Here is a 15575-nt window from a genome sequence, read left to right as displayed (position 1 = left end):
AGTCCGTCCTGCTGCTCCCTGTATATAACATTCTCTCGTATAAAAGTGCATGGTGAGATGATCTTCGCTTCTACAGGGATTTAGATGGTCTTTGTTTCATAAGCTGAATTGATGCAAAGTCAGACAGTGTGTGTGGGCTTAAAGTGTTTGCCCAAGCAGATCGAGGAGTGATAGCATCATACATAATTTCGGACAGGCAGGACTGTACTTCCTGTCCTGTCGGTGACCTCCTAGGTCTATGCTCCGATCCATCAGGGGTCAGGAAACAAGTTTACCCCTTGTTAACCTTCAATTTCCCACTGAACACCTGAATCCGTCCTGGTTTTTGTCTGTGTGGGTGGCCCGACCGGGAACTGATCTGTCCATGCGGCATCTTGACGTCAAAACGATAAGCTTTAAACTGTATCTCTATTCAAAAATGTTTATTTATTAAAATCTCAATTCTTCAGATATTACTGTCAATTTTGACCTTGCAATGAATATATTTCTGTGAGTAAACTTTGATATGAAGTTCTCTTGGTACAGATATATAAACAGGAAGAAGGCTTGTTCCCATAAGTAGTAGAGATGTACAGTTCGGTTCTCCAAAAATCCAAAACCACCTGAATTTTGTGGATCTAAAGCAGGCATGTCCAACGTTGGCCCTCCAGATGTTATGAAACTACACATCCCAGCATGCTTTGTCACAGATTAGAGAATGCTAAAACTATTGCAAAGCATGCTGGGATGTGTAGTTTTACAACATCTGGAGGGCTAACGTTGGACATGTCTGATCTAAAGCAAACCAAAACCTGGTTTGTATCTTCCTTCAGTTTGGAATTCAGATTTCAGCTTTTTTATTGATTTTTTTTTTTTTTTTTCCCTGACCGTTTTTAAACAAACCAAATTCCGAACCAAAGCAAATGAGGATAAATTAACACGGGGGTCCGGGCACATCTCTAATCTGCTATCTTTCGTTTAAGTTATCACCATTTCCTTTGCTGTGTGATAGAATATAGACCTTTAAAATAGAACGTCTATTCGCTTGGCATGTCTAGAACAAATATCATTACCTACCAGAATAGAATAATGCTGTAATCTTCACTCTACGCAAGGTATCGGAGTATGGATTTGGACCTATGACCCCGGTTTTATTACTCTGTAGGTGGAGTTAACTGACTCTGCCCAGTAACGGCACGAGTATCCGCTAGAACCTTGCGCACTAACATGACATGATTTGTCAGCAAATCATTCCTGGAGTCCCATAGAGGAATCGGCAAACAAAAACATAGCACATATATTTAATAAACCCAGCTGCACATCACAGGGCTGTGGATGGAAGGTCTACACCAGGCATGTCCAAACTATGGCCCTCCAGCTGTTTTGAAACTACACATCCCAGCATGCCTTGCAATAGTTTTGGCATTCCCTAATAGCAAAACTGTGGCAAGGCATGATGGGACATGTAGTTTCACAACAACTGGAGGGCCAAGGTTTGGACATGCCTGGTCAAAACAGTGTTTAGGTCGGCAGTCAATAGGGTGACTAGGTCAACACTGACAAAATGTCGACATGGAAAAGATTAACAAAAGTGATAAAATGGAGTGTGATAAACAGCCAGCCAATCAGCTCCTACCTGCCATGTCACAGACTGTGTTTGAAACATGTCAGGCAGGAGCTGATTGGCTGGCTGTTTATCACTCTCCATTTTATCACTTTTGAAGCTTAGTGCATCTGGCCCCCTATCTTTTGTGTAACTTTCACTCCAGTGATGAATGCTAATTGCAGAGTGGTTGCTGCATCCTCACAAGTTCTGCATGTATTCTTAGTAAATAACCACTCCTGTCACAGAGCTCAGTGTGTAAACATTCCAGTCAGCGATGCCAGTGGTCCTTTTATTAAATTCTTCCTGAACAAGTCACAGTGACTGTTCTGCTCCCTGGGATTCGAGCACACAGTACAGAGTGTTCCAGCTTTGTTTTCCTGTTCACTTACACGTTGCCCTATAGGAGAAGGATATACGTGTGAAAGAAGCGGAGTGATAGACATATATTTATTATGATGTATCTATGGGAAGTATTTAGCTGCGATGTGTATTCTGGAGAGCAGCAGAAGTTGTGTGCGCCTTTCAGCGCCAGCTAGTGGTGGTATGGTGATATAGCTACATATAATATAACTAAATAATACAGTGTTTGTGGATATATGTAAATCAATATTGTATGACACTGTGTATATACACACATATATTATATAATATTGCTTTCTGGTATTTGACAGCATTCCTATTTATTTTATTTTAAATTTGTTTTATTTAATTTTTTCTTAATAAAGAATCCCTAAAAAGGAGAGGAACAGATAAGTTTACCAAGGTAATGAGTATATGACCCAGGAGTGACAAATTAATATTGTAATACGACGGTCGAGAAATGTCAGAGAAAGTGGAAACCGCAACGGTATCAGCGTAACTAGCGATAGCAGTCCCACTGTGCCTTGGCAAGAGATAAAGCGGAGAGGTTTAAAGCACCAGCCAATTGGCTCCTAACTGTAATTTTACAGGCAGGAGCTGGTTGGTTGGTACTGTGGGGCAGATGAATGAAGCAGTTATAAGGGAGGAGAAGTGAGCCAGAGGAGAAGTGACCCATGGCAACCAATCAGCACAGAAGTCATATCTATCATTTGCATAATATAAATACATAGAGAGCAGGTGATTGGTTGCCATGCGCCACTTCTCCCTCCTTATCACTGCTTCATACATCTACCCCAAGTCCTGAATTGTTATCAGTCTCATGTGACAAACGTCCTATAACCGATATTATGAGCATACATTCTGGCTCTATAAAGTGTAGGATATAAAACAAACACGTGTGTGTGTGTGTGTGTGTGTGTGTGTGTGTGTGTGCTGCATAGCACCTTAGATGGGGCATATCATTATTGAAATCTCTGATTTATTGTACTCCTGGTGATCCAAACACCTCTAGTGCATCAGAGATGCCTAATACAAGGCTGCCTGTATACAGAAAGTACCTACTCCCCCTTCTTTCTCCTACCTCTGCCATCACTTGATATGAGTGCGCTTGTGTGCATACATGTGACTGGCAGCCATGCTTGTTTGCTGTCCAGAGGGATTTTGAAAAGTTGGTATTTATTGATTACTATTCATAGAGTAATACTTTCTTTTTGGGAAGGGTGCATTCACTGTTATTTAGTCTGTAGGCCCTGGGTGTAACTATTCCACCTCCATTGTAGTAATTTGTGATAAATTGGGCAACAGCCCTAAAGCAGTAACTGTTTCAGCCGGATTGGGCGAGTACGCCCTTGTACCTCAAAAGACAGTCCTTCTTCTTCTCTATATAACGAGTGATTAGGAAACTGTTGTCACACTTCCTTCATCTTCTCTCTGGTTTGCGTAGCATAATAACACATACAGTAGGTCTCATCTTGTGTGCAGGCTGTACTGTTTTATTATTGTACGCTTTAATCAATTGCATGAAACGATTGACTGCCTTCTGTATTTTGCTGCTGTAACGTCCACACATTTAGTCTACCGATCAATTAGATAATTGATTTAAAAACATGTTTGTGGCGAAACTAATGAATTGTTCACAAAACCCCCAAACACTGAAATGAAGTCCAGTGCCATTTAACAAGGTGCTAAAGGTTTTTACAGGGCCGGCGAGACGTCCCGCCGCATGTTTTACTAGCGAGGGATAAACACTTCCTGGCACTCTGTTAGGGTTTTATTGACGTTTGCTCTGGCAGAGTCCCTGCATACGCCAACAGTGTGGTTAGCTGTTCAAGATAAGCAGTGGATATTGGTTGTCTTGGGAAACAAAAGCATTTATTTAGCTAAGAGAGAGGAAGTTCCAATGTCAGCATCCCATGCACGAGCCCTTGTTTGCCTGAATAAGCGGGTTTGTGTTGCGGCAAGTTCCAGTAGGTGTCTGGAATAGGGGCACGGCTGCCAAGTGTCATATTGTGGAGGATGAAGGGATAATGTGTTAAGCTTTTATTATTTTCTGTGTTTTCTTTATTTACAGCGTTTCATGGCTGTCTTTGGCCTATACGCTTGAGTGGGGTAATGCTTTTATCATTGTATTTTTAGTATTTATATGGTGCCAGCGTGGTGTTCCCTCTCTCTCACTTTGTTCCCTCTCTCTCACTGCCATTAGGGACACTGGATTTGTCCTCTAGCAGTAGGAGGAAAGACCTCATGGGTAGTACTAGTAATTGGTAAATAGTGGTTTAGACTATGGGCATAAGCGCTGCCAGTAGGTGCATTGGGGCAGATGTATTAAGCCTTAACAAGAGATAAATGCAAGGGTGATAAGGAGAGATAAATGTCCAGCCAATCAGCTCCTTACTGACTTTTTTCAAACACAGCCTGTAACATGGCAGTTAGCAGGTGATTGGCTGGACGTTTATCTCTCTTTGTCACCCTTGCATTTATCTCTTGTTAAGGCTTAATACATCAGCCCCATTGAATCTTAATTGTTGTGTCCCTTAGGTTAATTTAGGGGTGTATATCGGCAGGGTTTTTTTAGGCTTGTGTTCATAAATTAAGGAATTAGTCAAGGAAAATATGTTCCAACATCTGTTTACTTCAGGCAAATGAATAGAGAATATGTGAAAAAAAGTTAAAAAATACAAGAGAACAAAATGCAAAAAGAAATGGTAATACACAATAATGGGAGGGGATTAGTTGGTGTGGATATGCAGTGGGGTTCCACGATTGGTTTGTATAAGGGGTTTCACTGCGGTATTGCTGTAGGGGGATTCCCCGTGGGGGTTCAGGCAGTATATTTAAGGGACTCCTTTAAAATCCCGTGGGCCCCTTTAACTTGGAGCCTGCGGTCCCTCTCAGCGGCTTGCAGTAAAAAGAAGTTATGTCCTTTTGTCGAGGGGAGCCCTATGGGGCTTCGGGAGATTCCTATAGACCCCTCTAAAATCCCATAGCCTCTGGATGGAGCCTATATCCCCTCCTGTTTGGCAAAAGGAGGGGACTATACTGTATTGTGTACAGTATAGGGAGCGGCGTCCGGCTAGACACTCCCACTGATCCCTTTTATGTAAGCTTACAGGATATCGGGAACGGAATGATAGGATCAGGGTTCTTATAGGCTGAGATATGAGTATATGTATGGGAATGATTGTTCTGTACTTAATTTATATTGTGATTAATATTAGATGGAGTCATAGATTGAAATGATGAGATGATTTATACAGTACATGGGTACATGCGAGGTGTAATGGGAACATGGAAGGAAAGTACGCATGAAGGTAACAGGCGCAGTAGTCTGGTGGTATATACTTGCCCATTGATATTGGGGCACATTCAGAGGTGGATGCTATTTGGATACTGATCAGTGCAGAGATATAGACCAGAGTGTGCTATAAGCACCAGAGCAGAGAGCGACACCCTAGGCAGGAAAGAGCAACTGCGTGGGTCGTGACCGATGCAGGGTGCTAAAATCAACACTATGATTGTTATTTGCACATGTGCGGAGCAGTGGTGCACATATGCGGAGAGGATCTTGTTGCACTTTGGACACACTGGAGGCCTGGGGGGCAGGGAGGGTGAGCGTTAGAAAACAGGGACCTATCAGGGCATTTTTGAGAAGTGACATTTTATTATTATTATTATTATTATTATTATTATTATTATTATTATTATTATTATTATTATTATTATTATTATTGATCCACCGCTATGGAACACGCACAATCGGTCACTCCTGCGTTCTTGTCTGAATTAGGCCCATTGTATCCTCTGTTGAACGGTTTATCACTGTAACCTTTTAAATTAAGTATCACATCAGTGCAATCTTTCCTTTTATAGTGTTGGCTTCATTACATTAAAATGATATGTGCATTTAAGTTAATGATTATCTATTTGTTCTATGTACAGGTATAGCAGATGTTATGCGCATGTGGCTTGTAGGACGTTATGTGCCACGTATATACTTGCATGTGAAATATAGTATATATGCTATAGTGTGTCTGTGAATAGTGTATAGAGATGAGTTTGGAAAGAAAAGGAGAAGACTAATACCCCTTTGACACTGCTGGCCTGGGTCACTGCGGGGCAGATGTATTAAGCTTGGTGAAGTGATGAAGAGGAGATGAACTGTAAGATGATAATGCACCAGCCAATCAACTCATAACTGTCATTTTTCGAAACAGCTGATTGGCTGGAGGGTTCTCACCTTGCACTTTATCACGTGACCAGCCTTTTTTAATTGGCTGCCAACATCGATGCCACGTCATCCATAACATCAACGATAGACTATCTAACCACATTGTGGTTTGGCTGTGCATTGCTCTATGTTCCCATGGTGATGAACATGTGACCCAGTGTAGAACTGACATTGTGTGAGTAGCGGTCATGGATGTCCGGTCGGGGCACATGGACATAATAATGGCTTTCCCTGTCCATGATTCTCATAGTACAGGAAGACTGGAAAAAATCGTATGTAATTTGCTGTCCTGTATGCATCGGATACCCAAGATTGTCAGTGCTGCAAGCAGGATTTATCATATCCCACGGCCAGTGAATGGGATCGCTTGCGATACATCGTATGCAGTCACTTTGCATATAATGTATCGCGTGTAACAGACGCGGGGAGGTGCTGGACCATTTGCAGAAGTATCACATGCTATGCCTCGTACTAGTGTATGCAAGCTACAAAGATGGCCATGCCCTCTCAGAGGTGTGTCTAGGCAGACCATCGATATGTCGGCATGTAAAAGGTGGACAAGAGTTTTTGTGTGTATCAATGTCGACATAGAACCCCAATTAGTGTAGCGTGTACCCTCGTTTCATTCATGACCACTCCCATTCCATGTGCATGTTAATGTGTAAAAGTCCCAAAACTTTTTTTTTTTAAAGGAAAAAAAACATTTGTCGACCTTTTCCTGTGTCGACCTTTTGACTGGCTACCTAGACACTGTAGACCAATCAACCGGATACCTCTGTCAGCAGAAGTGGGCCCACTGTGGCTCTGCAGGGGATGGTAACTTGACAAAAAGGAGACAGACGGAGAAGGCATTATAGATGTTTATAACTAAAGTATCTTTGCAACTAGATTTGGATCGTTATCGACTAAACTAAATTGAAGCTATACAATCTCTAAACACTATAGCACCATAGGTATAAACCTGCAAAAGTACACTCCTACCCCTTTCACATCACAGCTAATTACCCGGGAAAGCCGGTTTCTTGCCGGTTCACCCGGTAATTAGTGCGATGTGAAAGGGGTTACAGCTAACCGCTAGCAACACGGCAATCCGAACCGGGTCAAAAGCAGAATTCTTACCGGTTCGTTGCCGTGCAGTGTGAGCGGGTTGGTTTCCTGTTAACACTATGGAGGAGGCAGCGCTATGCACAGCGCCAGCTCTCAGCGATGCCTCCTTCCCCACCCCCGATGATGCACTGATGCTGTGCTCCCTCATGACGTCAGCGCTGGTGCAGTCTGAACAGACCGCACATGCAGGGTCACACCGGGACTGAACCATTTAAAGGTCCCGGTGCGACCCCGCATTTGTGGTCTGTCAGCAGTAAGAGTGTTTGCTACGCATTTATTGTGGGTGGTAGTAGTACTGTATTTCCAATGGGTTAATTAAGGTCTCTTTTCTGTACACTGTGCGTTACAGGCCTCATTTATCACCTTGTTACTCACTTGCACTGTGTTATGATATAAATGACACACAAACGACAGTCATATTTTAGAGACATTGTTGTATATTTTTATTGTTGTATATCAGATGCTATTTCCACTGTATGGTTTGATCCTGGATAAGGTTAGCCTCCCCAGACAGATGACATTAGGACATTGATGTAGGAATTATGCGGTCAGGAATAAAGTCATTTGCCATTGGCACTTTGCCTTTTGGCACAACACATGGAAAGAAGCAAACCTACATATAAATGGTGACCAGATTCATGTAGCCATGATCTTTAAGATCTGTGACATTGTATTGTACAAGTAAATCTGTTCTATAGGAAACTCGCTTTAAATGGTTACACAGTGTGTATATGTTTACTATAGACATGGAGAGTATTTAGTGTTCACTCTAGCACCCACCATCTCTGAAAACCCATGCAGTTCCTCTTCCCTGCCTGGGGTGTCGCAGTCTGCTGTGGTGTTTCTAGCACAGGTCTGGTTTGCATATCAGTGCTGATATACAGACCACACTGTGCTAAAAGCACTACAGCAGACAGCGACACCCCAGGCAGGGAAGAGGAACTGCATGGGTTTTCAAATATGGCGGATGCTAGAATGAACACTAGAATTTAAAGACAGCAGCCTTATTGACCTTAACAGGTTAACCTCGAAGAGAACAACGGAACCTCTAGCATGATTTTAGCTGGATGATCAGTAATTCCAACTAACCCCAAATGATGCAATTTGTAGATCTCTAATGGTATCCTCTTCTGCTCATAGCTTATTCACACTATACATTGGTTCTCCTGCAGATTAAGTAAACCCAGTGTCAGAGTATGTGCCGTTCACATTTCATGCTGTTATACTGATGTGTTCCGTCCTCCTAGACAGGTATGGTGCGGTGTGACACGGCTGTCGGAACTCCAGACTACATATCACCTGAAGTTCTGAAATCGCAAGGGGGAGATGGCTACTACGGACGGGAATGCGACTGGTGGTCCGTGGGAGTCTTCCTCTTTGAAATGCTGGTTGGTAAGTGATTTGCGCTTTTTAGCCACTTAGTCGGAAGTAGGGGGTTATCTCATATTGCAGTTTTTTGTAGCGAAGAGCTATACTGGAATTTGTTGATATCAAATGCAGTATTGGAATACAATTGTATAGACACTAAGGGGTATTTCCTCCGCTGCTATCATAGAAAGGTCATGTCAAACATAAGATTCATTAAACAATGGTCAAAAAGCTCAAATGACAAAGCAAGGCATATCAGTTGGGATTCTTATATGCATCTTGTATGGAAGATTTCCGTTACTCGGGAGACCAAGTCAGTGACAAAGTTTTACTTTAGAATATTCATGACAAGCGTGCGCTCCTGCAAGAGAGTTTAAGGTTGAGTTTTCCTCTGTTTTATGCATTTACTGAAGAACATCTGACAGCAGGAGAGATAGTAGTATGTTACCTGCTACACATACTGCTCATAATATTTAATAATAGTAATTTTAGGATTAGTAGTAATCCTAGCAAGAATGTGTAAGTTAAAAAAAAAAAAAAACATTTGCTAATGATGGCTATTGACCTATATGTATAGTCGTTATCTGATGACACTAATGAGCCACAGGCTTCCAAACATTGAGTTATCTCTGTATGTACATACCCCCGTAGCCTTTTTTACCAATGATACGGTTGATTGTATCTTAAGCCAGCTGCATTGTCGCACCTTGGCCCTTATTCAGATCTGATCGCAGTACAAATTTGTTCTCAAAATGGGCAAAACCATGTGCACTGCAGGTGGGGCAGATGTAACGTGTGCAGAGAGTTAGATTTGTGTGAGTTATTTTGTTACTGTGCAGGGTAAATCTGCCCCACCTGCAGTGCACATGGTTTTTCCCATTTTGAGAATAAGGGCCCTTGTGTAGCCAACTTTGATTATACACTTATGCGGGGTACACACCAGGACGACCCGTCGTCAGTGTCTCGTCCGACCCGCTCACGATGATGCGGAGCGCACAAACCGATCCGATCGCGACCCGCACCCGGGTGTATGGTCGTGTCCAGATCCTACCTGCTGCAGGTAGGATTTGATTAACGATCGGTATCGATCCACACCAGGACAGAAAAGGGCCCAATCACCACACAATCTACATCCAATCGGTCGGAATTGGATCTAGATTGGTGGGATCAGACCCTTGTCGTCCTGGTGTGTCCCCAGCATTAGACTCTTCTTCATTATATTGGTGTGCAATTGGATATGGCTCATTTGAGGGAGGTCAACATGGCTTACGTCACAGGTTCTCAAACTCGGTCGTCAGGACCCCACACAGTGCATGATTTGCAGATCTCCTCACAGAATCACAAGAGAAATAATTAGCTCCACCTGTGGATCTTTTTAAATGTGTCAGTCAGTAATGAATGCACCTGTGCACCTGCTGGGCGACCTGGAAAACGTGCACTGTGTGGGGTCCTCAGGACAGAGTTTGAGAACGTGACAGTGGGAAGGTCAACAGTCCAAAGGCCAACACCGGAATCGCTCTCTATGGAGCAAAAATAATAGATCTATTATTAGGGCATACCTCTGTAGTCGCCCTCGCAGTTATGGTTCGGTGTTTTCCTGGGTATGGATCATTAGGTCTACAAGAAGATGGTCGACACAAGCATTGGGTCGACAGTCAAAAGGTGGACATGGTTTTTTCACTCCCCCCCCCCCCCCCAAAATGTTGACACAGTCGACATGGGCACTGAAACATAGCACAGCATCCCCCTCGCTCGCTGCGCACGCCATGCTTCAGGCCCGGTACCTCGCTACACTTGGCACACTATTTTATTCTCCCACCACGCCCTAGTGGATGGTAGGGCATGAAATACCGCCTGTCGGAACATGTCGGTTAAAAAAAAACAGTGAAAAACCCCATGTCGATCTAATGACCTGTCAACCTACAACCATGTCGACCTTTCAGCTTGTCGACCTAGTGAACATATACTGTTTTCCTCCACATAAATCTAAAGGTTTAAAAAAAAAAAAAAAAATGAGAGGAGAGACTGTACAGAGGTCATGGCCGGAGCAGGAGATATAAAAGAACAGCAAATCTAAGCGAGACCCATTGCATTGTGCCTGCTGGGGTTACGGGAAGGTTGCAGCCCAGTGTTATACTGTCTACATGTGTTTCTGTGTATATTCTGCTATTGCCAGTATAATTCCCCTAGGATTATATTACACTCTCCTAATATTGAGATTTCCTCTTTTTACTGTTATCTGTTATTTGATCTCCGACGGCCTCTCCCAGGGTTATTAAGCGCCCCGTCTGGTATTAATGTACAGTCCACTCCTCACAAACGCAATCTTTAAAATGAATTTGCCTTGTACGGTATACAAGAATGTTCCGGTAAAATCCTTCTGTTGGCTTTTATAGGAAGTGGTATTGTTTTTTTTTGTGGTTTTAAAAGAGAAAACACTTTCTGCAAGGGATACGTTATACAGCTCTTCCGCAGTCTCACCAAAGCAATCGTCTTGGTATGCCATGTCCCGGGAAAATCTTGTAGGGTTCTATACACCTGGATATTTTGCTGTGCGATCCGAGCAATGTGGATCGCCCAGTGACGTCAGTGATGTGTGCTGAGCGATCTGTCAGGGCCACTGTACAGTGTTAGCCGCTAGTACAGAAGCTTTCAGCATGTCGCGACCTATTTATTGGGAACATTTTCCCCAGTACAGGCACAATGACAGGGAAGATTCAAGTGAAGAGGATCATAAATGATCATAATTTCACTTTAAAATGTGTTTCTTAGGATCATTATGCTGGGTACTGCTCACTACCAAATCAGCTTCTCAAACTTGTACCAGAGCTTCTGCCTGAAAATGGCCATTAAAGACTCAGGAACACACTCTTGCTGAGAACAAACTCTGTTCATAAGTCCATGGTTTGTTTTGGTCATGTTGCTAATCTCAGCAATTTTACAAAAAAAAATTCTTTCAATATGAATTGCTTTATTACCTTATTGTACCCAATATGATGATTTTAATTAGAAAACATTTAATTTTGGAAAACGATCCTCGCATGTATAATTATGCGGCAAACGCTGGCGTATCACAATGTTGTGTTGTAGGAGCTATAAGGCTTTATGTAGCCTACTAAACACCAAAATGACCAAACCATAATGTTTTTGAGGTTACTTAAGGCCTCACTTGTCTGCTTTATCAGTAACATCACTGGGATCCCCCCGGAAACATAAAGTGGTCATAAAGTGCTGAGGTACCTTTCCAGAAACTCTGGATGAACGAACAGCTTGCAGGAATTTTTGAAGACCATTTAAAAATAAGCTAAAATCCAAAAACAAACCACAAAAATGTAAATACAAAAAACAAAACGGTACTTGTGTACTAGCACGGCGCCCACAATATTTGGTCGCACAACATATAATCGCATCGCATGCCATACACCTGATGCACTGCGATGCGATTTAAAATTGTATAAGCTCCCTATACGATGTTTAATTGTATAAGCACCCTAATGGGGGCTTACAATGTTAAATGCACCCCCACGCCACCCCCACTATGAACGTGAACCCGAAGCGTTGTGAGCGCAGCGAGCCCGCAAGGGGCGGCGGTACGCGTCCTACGACCTTTTCATACCCCCACTATCCACGTCGGCGTGGAGTTGATTGTATATAGTGTGGCGAGGGGACGCGTATTACTTTACATGTATTCCGCGTCCCCTCGCGGGGCTCGCTGCGCTCACCACTCTTCGGCCGTGGTGGCTCGGTGGCTCGCCACACTATATAACATCAACTCCACGCCGACGTGGATAGTGGGGTATGAAAATGTCATAGGACGCGTACCGCCGCCCCGTGCGGGCTCGCCACGCTTTGGGTTCACGTTCACAGTGGGGGTGCATTTAACATTGTAAGCCCCCATTAAGGTGCTTATACAATTTTAAATCGCATACCATTGTATATGCCATATATGCCATATATGCCATAGAATGGCATACAATTCGATGGTATACAATTTTAAATTGTATAGCATCGCATACCATCGCATGCCTTATGGTCTGCGATGCGATGGGCGCCGTGCTAGTACACAATTACCAACAAAACCACTATAGACATAGATGATATTATTTCAACCCCAAAAAAAGATTTTCGGTACTCTTTACCTAGAACGGCGCCCATCGCGGTGATCGCGACATCGCGGGCAGTACATAAACGGCCGCGACGCGATGCCCGCGATCACCCGATTTTCCCATAGGGAACAATGTTAAAAAGCATAATTGACCGCGATTTTGCATTCAATGCCTCAATGCCCGCGATTTTACCATAGGAATCAATGTTAAATGGGCTACAGAGCCCAAATAGCCCCAATTAACCCTTAAATGTCACCCAAATTTTTGTACGCCACCCCACGATCCACGCCAACCCGAAGCGTGGCGAGCGCAGCGAGCCCGCGAGGGGCGGCGGTACGCGTCCTCCGACCTTTTCATGCCCTACTATCCACGTCGGCGTGGAGTTGAGAATAGAATAGTGTGGCGAGCGCAGCGAGCCACCGAGCCCGAAGCGTGGCGAGCGCAGCGAGCCCCGCGAGGGGACGCGGATACCTTCACAGTTATACGCGTCCCCTCGCGGACTTCACAGGTGTCCGTGGCGACGCGGACACCTGTGAAGCCCGCGAAGGGGCGCGTTTACCTGTGAAGGTATCCGCGTCCCCTCGCGGGGCTCGCTGCGCTCGCCACGCTTCGGGCTCGGTGGCTCGCTGCGCTCGCCACACTATTCTATTCTCAACTCCACGCCGACGTGGATAGTGGGGGCATGAAAAGGTCGGAGGACGCGTACCGCCGCCCCTCGCGGGCTCGCTGCGCTCGCCACGCTTCGGGTTGGCGTGGATCGTGGGGTGGCGTACAAAAATTTGGGTGACATTTAAGGGTTAATTGGGGCTATTTGGGCTCTGTAGCCCATTTAACATTGATTCCTATGTGAAAATCGCGGGCATTGAGGCATTTTAAAGTAAAATCGCGGCCAATCAGGCTTTTTAACATTGTTCCCTATGGGAAAATCGCGGTAATCGCGGGTACCCGATTTTGATGTACCCGCGATTTACCCGCGATGACCGCGATTTTTTACCCCCGACGCCCGCGATTCTGATCGCGGGCGCCGTTCTAGGTAAAGAGTACCAGATTTTCTTTCTTGGATATGGGACAAAGTTTCTATTTAATCTTGAGCTGACCATTGAAATATAAGAACTACTACAGGATGGGTCTCCCTTATCCCTGTATTCCGAAAACCATGGTTTTTCAGAATATTTCAGGGGGAGTTTGGTTCCCCCTCTTCTTTTTTTCATACTAACCTTGTCCCCCGATGTCCATGGCGGCCTTCAGGATCCTCTTCAGCGGCGTATCTGGTCCCAGGGGTGCACGGGCACCTCGGTGGCAATATCGGCGCACTCGCGCAATGCACCCCTGGTACCGAAGATGCTGCTGAAGAGGATCCTGAAGGCCTCTGGGGGACCATCGCGGCACCACCAGAGGACCAGGTAAGTATGGAAAAAAAATATTAAAAAATCCCTTATCCAAAATGCTTGCGGTCCCGAGCATTCGGGATAAGTATAACCTGTATTACCAATGTATTTGCAAAACAAATTTAAAATACAAAGGACGGGATGTAATGAGTCAGACTGCCAGGCGTGCTTGATACCGACTGATCTGATTTTTGTTTTTTAAAGGGGCAATCATTTACGGGGCAAAATCAAAAACCATCCATCGATCACTGACTTCATTACATCCCGTCACCATGTCATTGATTTTACTTTTTTTTTTTTTTTATCTTTTTGTATGCATCTTTTTCTTTTTTTCAGGGGACACTCCATTTTATGCTGACTCCCTGGTGGGCACTTATAGTAAGATCATGGATCACAAGAACTCCTTAAACTTTCCAGAAGATGTGGAAATTTCCAAGCATGCCAAGAACCTAATCTGTGCCTTCTTGACAGAAAGGTAGTGTTTTGGGGGGGAGGTCTGCGCTTAGCGATGGTTGGGATCTTCCATGTGTCCGCACGGTGCTTCCCACCTATAAGCGCTACCAGCAGTGATACTGTGCTTGTACGTTGCAGTGGAGGGTTGTGGGTGTGGTCTGTGTGTCCTGTTGTATTGGTGTTTGGCTACCGATTTGGTGGTAATTGAGGAAGAAGAGAAAACACACAACAAATCCTGCAGTGGAGGCTGAGAAGTAGTCAAAGTAGAGCACAGGCGCCTCTTAGTGCTAAATGATCCACAGGGTGTCTTTATGTGAGGCTTATGGGTGTGGTATGGCGGTCCGGCAAAAGGGATCCCGCCGGTCAGTATCCCAACATCGGAATCCCGACTGCCGGTGCTCCGACAGGGGGTGAGCGCAAAGAAAGCCCCTTGCTGCGAGCTTGGTGGCTCGCTTCGCTCACCACAGGTTCTATTCTCCCTCTATGGGGGTTGTGGACCCCCACAAGGGAGACTAACCCACTGACTGTCGGGCATCTAAACAGTCGGGATTCCGATGTCGGCAGTTATCCGGCACCCGAGCCGTATGTCAACCACAGAACATATCCTCATGCCCAAATGTAGATGCCAGGTCCAGCCTTCAGGAACACTTCTCCAGAACAGGGAGTATTGGAAAATGTATATACCTGCAGTATAAAGTGTGATCACAAATCTTTATTACACATGCAACATAAACATTAAGCTCCGGAACAGCAGAAATGGATAGTAATCCCAGATGGAGCCAACCAACAGGAAAACCTCGACGCGTTTTGTCTGATTTGGATATTCTGGGCTTCATCGCGGGGATGCTTACAATGTCTGTGTGCATCCAGCCAGTTTCTTGTTTAGAACTTTTTTTTAAACGGTTTTCATTTTTTTTGTTCTTTATTTTTAAGTTTCCCATTGGTAAACTATATATGCAAATGCTGATACTACATAATTA

General features: G+C 44.3%; 1 protein-coding gene across 1 annotated transcript in view; it reads left to right on the top strand.

Annotated features, from left to right (window-relative positions):
* The window catches only part of ROCK2 (Rho associated coiled-coil containing protein kinase 2), a 150803-nt gene that overhangs the window by 88447 nt on the left and 46781 nt on the right, over nucleotides 1-15575 (top strand). Inside the window, exons 6-7 of the mRNA XM_083178553.1 lie at nucleotides 8528-8672; nucleotides 14479-14617. Coding sequence (XP_083034679.1) covers nucleotides 8528-8672; nucleotides 14479-14617 — 284 coding nt within the window. The remainder of the gene's footprint in view (nucleotides 1-8527; nucleotides 8673-14478; nucleotides 14618-15575) is intronic.

This window comes from Crinia signifera, chromosome 3, assembly GCF_055691185.1.
Source record: "Crinia signifera chromosome 3, ASM5569118v1, whole genome shotgun sequence".
Lineage (NCBI taxonomy): Eukaryota > Metazoa > Chordata > Amphibia > Anura > Myobatrachidae > Crinia > Crinia signifera.
The sequence above is the reverse complement of the archived record's forward strand: the minus strand, read 5'-3'. Positions and strand labels throughout refer to the sequence as shown.